Source organism: Hibiscus syriacus, unplaced genomic scaffold (genome assembly GCF_006381635.1).
Source record: "Hibiscus syriacus cultivar Baekdansim isolate YM2019G1 unplaced genomic scaffold, ASM638163v2 tig00112471_pilon, whole genome shotgun sequence".
NCBI classification, from domain to species: Eukaryota; Viridiplantae; Streptophyta; class Magnoliopsida; order Malvales; family Malvaceae; genus Hibiscus; species Hibiscus syriacus.
The window spans coordinates 484,266-495,522 of NW_024063340.1; the positions used below are offsets into that span (position 1 = coordinate 484,266).

General features: G+C 31.0%; 1 protein-coding gene across 1 annotated transcript; it reads left to right on the top strand.

Moving 5' to 3' along the window:
• The first annotated feature begins 3,901 nt into the window (after nucleotides 1-3,901).
• On the top strand, nucleotides 3,902-4,826 carry LOC120179891. The gene is made up of 2 exons (XM_039185353.1): nucleotides 3,902-4,161; nucleotides 4,283-4,826. Exons 1-2 carry the CDS (start codon nucleotides 3,902-3,904, stop codon nucleotides 4,824-4,826), a joined length of 804 nt encoding a protein of 267 aa, XP_039041284.1.
• Nucleotides 4,827-11,257: the final 6,431 nt, after the last annotated feature.

Below are 11,257 nucleotides of genomic sequence, written 5' to 3' on the forward strand. Positions count from 1 at the left end.
CATTTTGAGTCAAATGACATCTCTCTTAGCCCGTTTTAGGGCATCTCATCTACTTGTATTCTCCAAAATAATATGATTGGCTTTTTAAAATTAGTGATGATAAAATAATAATAAATTAATAATGAGCGGAAAAGAACTTACCCTCCCATTCTTCTACTGCAACTAGGGCTGTGCAAATCCGGGTCGACGATTTATCGGTCCGTATCCCGACCCGGATGTTACGGGTACCCGGTAATCTGATATCTGGATTTTGCGGGTACCCGGTAATCGGATATTCGATACCCGGTTTTTAATTTTTTATTTTCAAATTATTAATTTAAAAAAATATATACACAAATTTAAATGTTCGAAACTTCGAATTACATACTTTAATATCCGAACATAAAATTTAAAAGTTCAAAATTCAAAATATAATAATTCATAATATAAATAATTATTATTTTATATAATTTTATATAAAAAATAAAAAAAATAAAAACTAACCGGGTACACGGGTTACCGGGTACCCGAGTAACTGGGTACCCGAGTAACCGGGTACCCGGAAAAACTAGATTTTGTGGGCCTGATCCGGGAAATATCGGGCCGGGTACCCGACACGGCCGGGTAATTTTTTTAGAGAATTACCCGATTTTTTTAGATTCGGGTTGGTGGGCCGGGTCAACCGATCGGGTAATTTTGCACACCACTAACTGCAACGCGTGCAATGACTTTAGAAACTGCAAAGCACGCGTGTGAGTTGCCTTGCCTGCCCACGCTGGACAACACTCAACTTTGTCCCCAACCCATTTTTAAAGTTAATTGTGTTAGTCATTTTAAAATTGTAGTTTAAATTTTCAGTTAAAGTTTAAATTTTAGTAGAATTTAATCAAGTTTAAAACATCAATATTATATAAATCAAACAAATTATTTTATAAATTTATTACTGTTTAAATACTAAATATTATATTAAATCTAACATAAAATATATAAATAAACCTTATTAATTGACTTATAATTTAATTCTAACATGCTATAAAAAAATAAAGGATAATTCTTATAAATTTTAATGATGTTAGTTTTTAATACGTCAGTAGTGATATAGACGAATTTAAATTTTCTTATATTTTAAATATGTTTTAGGACAAACTTGAATTAAGATTTAATGTCTAAATTAATAATTGGATTTATTTTTTTTTGGTGAATAAAAGAGATAAACTACATCGGATTAGTCATCTACTGTTAACGTGCAATCTGCAGCTTCTTGTTGGACTAGATCGATCACTTCCAGTGGTGGGGTGGAGAAAATCATATGAATCTCACCTCTATTCGTGACGATCTTAACAAGTGATCTTGATAGTTAAATGGAGTATTATTTTTTTCCAAAGGTATTAAATTTGAGTAATTACGTCTGTAGTGTATATACATTATTAATTGTTAATAATTATAAAATTATGAACAAATATTATATTATAATCACTCTAAACTATATAATTATATTCATATATACATGTTTTTAAAATTTTGGATTAGCTAGTGATAAAGTTGCACCTAATACAGAAAAATATAATATAAAATGTTATTGAATATATAATGATATGATAAACCATATAAATGTATGCACTATTTTTATTTAATAAATAATGAAAAAATATATTAGAGGTCTATGTTCTTAAAAGAAACAATAGTATTTTTTTCTTAATATGATCCTCCAACTCATAAAAACATATCCAATGTAGTTATTTGACCAAAAATTTTCGTCGTTGATCGTTACGGTGTTGATTTGACAGTTCACAGTGGATTGTTACATCAACACCGTAATACTCAGTAAAAAAAATGTTGGTCAAAGAGCCATAATGAATTTGTTTTCTGAGTTGGAGGACCACATTGAAAGAAAAAATAATATGACAGTCACATTGATTTTTTAAGTAGGACACCTAATGCCTTTTTGTCAAAAAATAATATATTAATTTTAGGCTTAATATAAAAATAAATGTTTAAACTATACTCAAAATTAACTTTTGATGCCTAAAGATTTTTCGTTAAAAATAGGTGTATAATATTTTCTCCGATACACTTTTAGGTGTTTATCATTAAACAAACCGTTAAGTAACACATGTCACGTTAATTTTTTTACTTTTAAAAAATATTTCTAAATAATATTTTATTTTTAAAAATAAAAATATAAACGGGACATAGATCACTTAACGAATTTTTTTAAATGTTTTCACTTAAAAGTGTAGCTGAGAAAACATTATGTATTTAATTTTAACCCAAAAAAATTAGACATCAAAAGTCAATTTTAAATATAATTTAAATATTTTTTTTTATTAAACCTCAATTTTATTTTAAAAAAAAAACCCTCCTTCATATCTGGACTGTGTTTATACTGTGGTATGTGGCCTCTTTTTGAATATTGGGCCGTCTTTGACCCTCCCTTTGTCTCCTTTCCTACTAAATTTAAACAAGAAAACAAATTAAGTTTTGTTTGTTACTAAACAAATTATTTTCAATTTTTTATTATTTAACAGATAATTGATTGATTAATATAACATAATTTTTATTATTCATCCAGTTTTACGTATTATTCGTAAAATTAATATGTGCATGAAAAAAATTAACTATTATGAAAAAAATATTATTTATTAGTGTTACCATTAAAAAAAATAAGAAATCATTTATACATTTTCTAAAAATGTACAATTGACGTTTAGGCTTATTTAGGGAAAAGAATAATAGGGATCTAGACAAACTGATTAAGGAAATACATTTGATACCTTAAATTCATCGTTAATTGGCAACGATTTTGATGCCAATGACCTAGAATATATATTGATTTTTGACACATAAACACATACATTTTCCCATTATTTTTTACTATTCTTTCATTTTTTATCTTTATCATTGTTAATCTCTATTTTTCTATTTTAATTCTATAAATTCAAATCGTTCATAATTTATTTACGATTTGGTCTTACGATTATGAGAAATTACATTTTTGTATTATAAAAAATAATTTTAAATAATTTTAACGATCATTATTCAAAACTACATATTTTCTAATTATTTTTCTTAAGATTTTGTTAATTTTTATTTTATTTTTCTAAATAAACCCGAAGCTTAGAGTATTTGGTCAAAAATAAATAAATGAAAAGGTTACATGTAAATAATTAATTGAAGCACGTGACAACAAAAAAATTAACAGAAATCTAATTGATACCTTATTTATTTATTTAAGTCTTTAATTTTTTTTTATCCGTTCATGTGCTTAATGCTTTTAACATTACTATTTATGTGTCTTATCCTAATGAACATTAAATTTTGTCGTCACGTGACATTTGTTACGTTGTGTAATTTTAAAAAATTTATTTTCTAAAATGTATAAATTTTTAAAATTTTATAAATGCGACACATGATATTTAACGAAATAACAATTCAATTACTTAAAAATATAGAATTAGAAACATTAAACACATAAAATAATAAAAATAATAATTTAAACACTTAAATAAAAAATATATAATTTAAAAACTTATTTTTATATTTTTAAAAAAACATCCAAACCTTTCTTTCTCTATTGTGTTTTTATAACATGAAAATCAAAAGAGACATGAAGATCAAGTACTCTTGTCTTTCTCTCTCATCTCCATTTCCCCCCTTAACCTCAGAAACAATACAAACCTTCCCCTTTGATTTCTTCATCAGATCTCCCTTTGTTTTACAGCAACACAACACCCACTCATCTCTTTTTCTTAAAAACAAATATTCTCTTTAATCTTTATTCAACATTCAAAGTTCAAATCATTTAACCACGTAATACTTTTTCACAGTTATATATATATATATACATATATATATATATGCACGCAGCTTCACCCAGAATTTTCAGAAGCAAAACCCAGAGTTTTTGTTAATTTTGAAGTAAATGAGGTGTAAGAAACATCTTGCCGACCTGAGTAGCAGCGTCGGCGTTTGCTCCACTTGTGTCCGGGAGCGTCTTCTGGAGCTCATCGCCGCCCAGGCCCAGGCACAGGCAGAAGCTCAAAAGGCTCTATTGGCCCGTGCCGTCGCTGATGATTGCCGGATGTCCGACCCGCCGCCGCTGATTTTCCCTCGGTCCGTTTCTCCTTACGTCAGTCGGAGGAAATCCGACGATAATAGTGCCACGTGGATACAACATCAACGGTTCTACAGCACCCCTCAAGTGGGCCCCACTTACAATAGCGCCACATCCACCACCTATTTTTGAATCTACTAGATCGTTCAAGAAGAAGAACCGGTTCTCGCTTTTTTCGAATCTGTTCAGGTCAAGATCCGAGAAGTTCAATTCGGATCCCCATAGGGACTCGTGCGACGAGCCGCCCTCGGCATCGGCATCGCCGTCTTGGTTCGCAACAATCTTCGCCGTTCGTTGGAAAAAGCAGCAATCATCGAAGGCGTCCCGCGTGGCAGAATTTGACCAATTCGGCCCCGGAGATCGTAGATCAAGCAGAGTCCTAGATCGCGGAATGTCCCCGGCCATCGAAGTGGATTCGGGAGACGAGTGCGATCGACCGCCATCGGGAGGATCGCCGGAGGTATCTCCGCGATGGAAACGGACGCCGACGACTGCAAGGAGATCGAGGTCAGGGACGAGGAACGTGTCGGGATTAGCGTTTTGCATGAGTCCACTCGTATGGGCGAGTCCTAACAGGCACTGGAACCAGAAGGGCGGATTGCCACCGGACATGTCGTTCCCCGGAGAATCTCGACCGTCGACGTGGAAGCCACACCTAGCGACCGCCGCAGGGTTCCGCGCGAACAGGTCCAGGAAGCTCGCTGATTTTGGCAGAGCCAATCATAACCGTTGAGCAGCGTTAAATCGTTGACATTTGACCACAGTGATTGTGAGTGAAAACTTGAGTATTGATTAAAACTACGGTTTTGCCATTGCATTTCCTCAGTTTTTGTGATTCGTAAATTATATTATTTTTTTTCTGGAAAAAAATTAAAAAAAATCTATATATTTTGTTACTGTACAGTTATAATTACCTTATAGATCATCGAGTAAGCTGTTTCTAATATCCTTTTCCTTTTGTCTTTGCTCTTTTCATCGGTTATAATCCTCAACCGTACCGGACTCGTAATTTTACGATTTTGTATCCGAGCCTTTATTGGGCTAATTATCTATTATAATAGTTTATTTTAATTATAATTATTTGGACTGATTTCTATTTTTATTTTTATTATGCAGTGGTATTTGGTCCAACGGGGAAGTGAAAAAGATAAATAAATAGAAATTAATTCATTTTCAATGTAAGCATTATTATAATTGTTTTGAAAGGGAAAATACTTATGAGTTAGATAAATGGAAGTAGCTATCATTACAAATGAATGAAACATTTAGGTATAGTTCGGTTCAAATGTTCATCATTAGGGAGTAAACAAGGGGATTATTTATTTAGAATTTTCTTATCCTATAAACAATACATATGTACCCTATAAACTTTATTGCTTAAACCCATAATTTTTAAGAAGATGACAATTCCCTTTTATCACTCAATTAGCTTTATGGCTTCACATTGCCAAATTCTACGGTAATCTTATTAATATTTAATTGTATAAGTATGTAATTGTACATTGTGCACCGTCCTGAGTAAAAGTGGGGGCCAATGAGAACGTGATCGAGTGGAGAAAACATGGATGAGGGGCTATCATATTAATGGTGGAGAGTGGAGGACTGAAAGGAAAAGTAGAAAAGGGGTCTGAGCTTTGGGCACAGAGTGGAATTAAGCAGAGAGAGTGACGCATCATCTTGGCTTTGGCATAGCCGTTTTTCGGCCGTGGGTGCTAATGGTGGGTGCACCCAGCCCCGAACAGGAAGTTAGGTCTTAGTGGTATTAGGGGATAATTAGGTGGGACCTTTACTATCCAACTACACCCATCCACCTATTTTTGTTAACACTCACAAAGGCTACGTGGGTCAAACTCTTTCTCATTCGTGCCAATGATCAAGATCTGAATCTCTTTAAAAGCAAAAACATATTATTCATTTTGTAATCTAAAGCTAGAGTCAAATATCTGATTTTGAGTCCATATTAGTAATTCGGATAATTGACATCTAAGAATATTTTTATATTCGTTCAGAATAGATAAATTCTTCATCAGTTCAAATTTTTTTTTACTAAATAATTTTAAAAAAGGTTAACTATATGATTGATCACTTATATTTATCTTATGTCCACTTTTTTTCCGTTGATATAAAAAAAATTAATATCCCAATACTTGATCTAAAAAAATAAACATTAATCCCTTAATCCAATGTTCAAATTATGCCCTTAATCCCAATTATAGGAGAATATAATGTACATTGAGAAGAGTTCGATTAAATTAACTGATTGAATTGAATACTAGTTTTCAATTCTTCTAATAATTCATATCCTTTACATATGAATCAACTAACTGATTAAACCAAGCTTCGGTGCTTCACCTTCTAGTTGTCAAGTCAAGTGCGTGGGGATTGGTATTTGAAGCGCATTAATTAATTCCAGTTATAAAAGTCTGTTTTCCCCTATAACCACGACTAAAAATCCAACCATATTCATTAAAATATATTTTAAGTCTTTATGTGCTTTATATATTTGAAATTTATTTCTTTTATTTTTGCTTTTAAAAAAATATATCCCTCTTATTTTCGTATTTAGAAACTTAAATTTAATTACTTATTTCGTTAAAAGATTATGTTCAATTAATTAACAGGATGTTTTAAAACAAAGAAAATATTAACGTAGAAATCATATATTGCGTGTGAATTTAACAATATATTTCGAATGGTGTTATTTACTCAAGTTTTGACAAAGATATTCGTATTATACAAAATATATATATTTTAAAGAAATAAGATTAAAAATTACTTCATTCCATTTTGACAAGTGCAATGAAATAGCCTGCAGAAAGAAAGACAAATCTGTGTCCATTTCTTCAGAAGGTTCGAAGGAGTCTCCCTGCATTTATATATAATGGAAGAAAACCTTGAATTCGTCAATCTAGGAGTTGATGGTCCCAGCCAGGTGGCATAGCTCCCATATATGTATTTTATAGAGTGCTGCGTATTGGATCACATCAATTAGGCAATCGTTTTATTTTATTTATGTGACACCCTAATTTTGTGGCTAAAATTAAGAAATTATAAAGTATTAGATTTAATTGGTAGTTTAGGAAGAAACGATAGATTAAATTGTAAGATTTCAAAGTTGGCAGACCATTTTATAAAGTGCATAAAGTTTGGTGACTAAACTCATGGTTTAACCAATTTTATTATGAGTTGAATTATAAATCCCTATTCCCAGGGCCGTGACTAGATTTTCGGGGGCCTGTACAAATTCTTATAAAGGGCCTTATTTTTTAGATATATTCGATTTTGGAGCAACAATAATGGCGTTTTTTTTTAAAAATCGCAATAGATCCATCCATAGTGGTGTTTATTAGAAAAACGCCACTATATATATATTTTTTTAAGATTTTTTTGGGGCCTGCGCAATAATAGTGGCTTTTTTTGAAAAAAAACGTCGCAATATGTCCATCTATAGTGGCGTTTATTGAAAAAACGTCACTATATATATACTTTTTTGGGGCCCCATATTTTGGGGGCCCTGTGCGGTCGCAGTTTGCTCCCGCATGTTTCTGGAAAAAAATTTCAGTTTCCCTCTCCAACAACTCTCCTTTCAACTCCGATCTACTCGCCGTCCGACCTCCGATCGACGAACCGATATTAGTTATTTTGAATAATTGGACTGCATATATTACTTATTTAATGAGACGACAGAATTATCAATTTCTTAATATAAATTTTTTCATGAAATAAAATCTGAACACTGAATAATTAATATCACTTAATCATTAAAATAATAAATCTATCCATTATTAATAAGTTTTTTCTATCAGCTTTAACGAATTTTAATGGTACTATAAAGCTGTAATAATTTAATTAAACGATGGTTTGAATAATTTTTTTGTACAAAACGTTACAAGATTTATAATAGAAAGAGGCATGTTCATTTCAAAAAGATGTGTAGGAAATGTGTTATTTTATAAGAAAATAAATTATTAAAATGTCAAAATGTATCATATTACATTTATTTGTTACAAAATAAAATTTTCAGACATATGAAACTAAAATAATGTCATAGAACAACTTTATAATTGTACATTTTATTTAAGAGATGTCATCGTTCAAACACTCTAAGAAACAAAGTGCCTGCCCCCCCCCCACCCCCCACATTCTGGGGCTATATGGTGTGTCACATGCCACACTTGTATATAAATGAGCTTGATTAGTGGTAAGATTCACTGATACGATTTTTATAATTTTTTTAAATCGTTTGATGAGTGAAAACAAATGATTGTGATTCATAGTAGAAAATGAAGATATTTTTACGAAAAAAATATATTCAATTTAAAAATTTTAATCTCAGCCATTAACTCAATTAGCCTAATAATTTAAAAAAAATGTATTAGCTTTTTCGTTTTGTAATTAGATCCTAATCATTTCTTCTTATACCGTTTCGATAAATCTTACATTTGGAAGTATGATTTTACTTTCTTTTAATAGGAAAGTATGATTTTACTTTTTTATGTATTAAGTTGATTACAAAGTACTATTTATTTTAAATATTTTCAATCATTTAATAATAGACGTTCAATCATTCTTCCAGGTGTTGGTTCTCGAAAGTCGAACCCATGACCCATCAACATCAAAGTTGGGTTGAATAGAATCGGGTGAACGTGGGACATGAAAAATCTTAGCAACATTGCCACCAAGAATTTGTTTAGATCTGAAGCAAACTTTTTTGGACAAATTATTCAACAATAAACTATTATTAAGTTAAACTAATGACATTTATAATTGTGTAAGCCATCGTTGAAGGTTAGGTCCGTATCGTTGGTGCCAAAGTAGACGATGAAATAATTGCTACCATGATTCTTTTTGAAATCATGGCGAAATTTTCATTTTTATATATTTTTTTATAAAAATAAAATTATCTGAACTTTAATTATTGCAATGTGTAAAAACCCATGGATGTGTTTTAGCCTATGTTATATTTTGATTTATAGGAGGAATGGATATAGATATTTTAGGCATTGCTTTTTTTTTAAATAAAAAAAAAATAGGGCATATTTGGACACCATAATATAGCTACATGAAAATGTAATTATTGCTCTAATAATTACATTCATCTGTATTTTTAAAAAAATTAAACCCCTAAATATGTTTAATTGATAAAGTGTAATTATATCTTAATTCTATATCATATTTACATTTTAAATTTATGAAATAATTTTAGTTACAAAATTATATCTTAATTATCATCTCTCCTAAAAATGAAAGAGTCTAATTGAAGACTTACACGTTCAAAAATAAATAAACGAACACGAACACTGTACTAAAAACTTAAGTGGACACGATTTGAACATGAACACCTTAAAAAATAAACAAACAAACAAACACGAATATAATATTATTCGTTCAAGCTCGACTCATTTACACCACTACTCTGAAATAAGATTTAGACGTTTAACATGTTGATCCATGGGTTGAATAAAAGGGAATTATTTGGAAATAAGGTTCCAACCTTTCAAAACAATCAAATAAGGTATACTATTTTAAAATTTACTCAAAAAGGTCTATTATGAAATATTTTCAAATAAAAGTCTCATTTAACACATTAAAAAAATACTAGATTCTAATATAATGAGATACTAATCATATCTGAACAAATTCGATAATGTTAAATTTTTATTAGATCTTGTTATAATTTCATAAATACTTTTCGAAAATAGCATTTCGTCCATGATTAAACTTCTGATAATCTCACGTGATTTATCAAAGTCAAACTCGCTATAACAACTGTAAATATATTGTCTAAAGTAGCTTACAAATAATCATCACCATCATGAATCTAACACAATTCATCCTACAATCATAATATTTATACCTCGATAAAAGACAACAAAGGATCTCACATTCTCACGAGACAACTAATCTTTTCTTCCACACCACTTTTTTCCTCTCGATACCTACATAAAATCATCGAGTAGCAGTCGTCTCTACTCAGACTACAACTCTCCTCTCAAATGAAAAGAAACGATGCATCAATGATCGACAAAATAAACTTATTCTCGTTAACAACTACTCGTAATTTGAACATTTAGTCACCATCTTTCCACGCAAACTATCCTTTAAGGTATAAATGACATGATGTGAGGGTAACAAGTGTAGTCGACGTCGTGTTTGATTTGCAATATTTGAGAGCGACGTACACAAGGAGTTTTCCCTGTCGACGACGGCATGTCCTCAGAATGGTGGATTTCGTAAAGCTCATTTCTCGTTCAAAGCTACATTTATAAGAGACGTTTTCCCTCCTCACATCATACATGTGAATACATTTAATGCACCCTCCCAATTTCTCACCAAAAATTAATCCATGAATGACTACAAAAACTGTGGGTCAAATTTGCAGACCTATCAAGATCATCTTAAATTGCAAAACGCTTCGAGAAGATTGCAGATTCTCTTTGTTGATTTTGCTATCTAATGAAATATATATTGAAGCAGTGTTATGAGTTCATGAATCTTAATATATATTAGGGTTGAGTTTATGTTAATTTGTCTCTTGTATGTAAATTTTCAAAAAAATAATTTTTTTAGAAAATATTTATGCTTCACTTTTTAATGTTTCTCCCTAATTACAATGAACTCATAACACTGCTTCAATATAACTACAGTAATATTATCAAATTATGGCCCAAGAGCCCACAAACGCATAATTGTTCATAAGCAGTACGTTTTCAGAATTAAACACAGCTCTTGGACCTCCAAAGTCGTACCATCAGTGGTAGGGGTAGGTCTTCTAGGTCATTTCGGCTTTCAAACGCAATATGCTCCATGATTTTGGTAGGAGGCCCAAGCAAGAAAGTTTTAAGTCCAAATAATAGGATTCTTCTTATACAAATTCATTGGGATCAAATTTAGATTTAAAATTAAATTTTAATATGAAAAATTTCATCTTTCTTATGTTCGTATCATCTTTAGATGACAAATTTGTTGACCGGTAAAGTATTCAATAGTTATGTGAGATGGCCGGACGGTTATTGGAGTCGTAGTCCCTTCTAATCTCTCTTGCATGATTATTATAGTGCTTTGGACTTGACCTTGGTTAGGGGTTGTTATGTAACTGATCCTAATTGGTCGTTCCACGGACCACAGTTGTCTTATAGTTGGCTCTGATTGGTTGTCTTAGGA

What these genes read in the sequence shown, in the direction of transcription:
- LOC120179891 (XM_039185353.1), top strand. Translation starts at nt 3,902, where the DNA reads ATGAGGTGTAAGAAACATCTTGCCGACCTGAGTAGCAGCGTCGGCGTT. An exon ending in ACGTGGATACAACATCAACG is followed by an intron (nt 4,162 to 4,282) that starts GTTCTACAGCAC and finishes GAATCTGTTCAG; the next exon opens with GTCAAGATCCGAGAAGTTCA.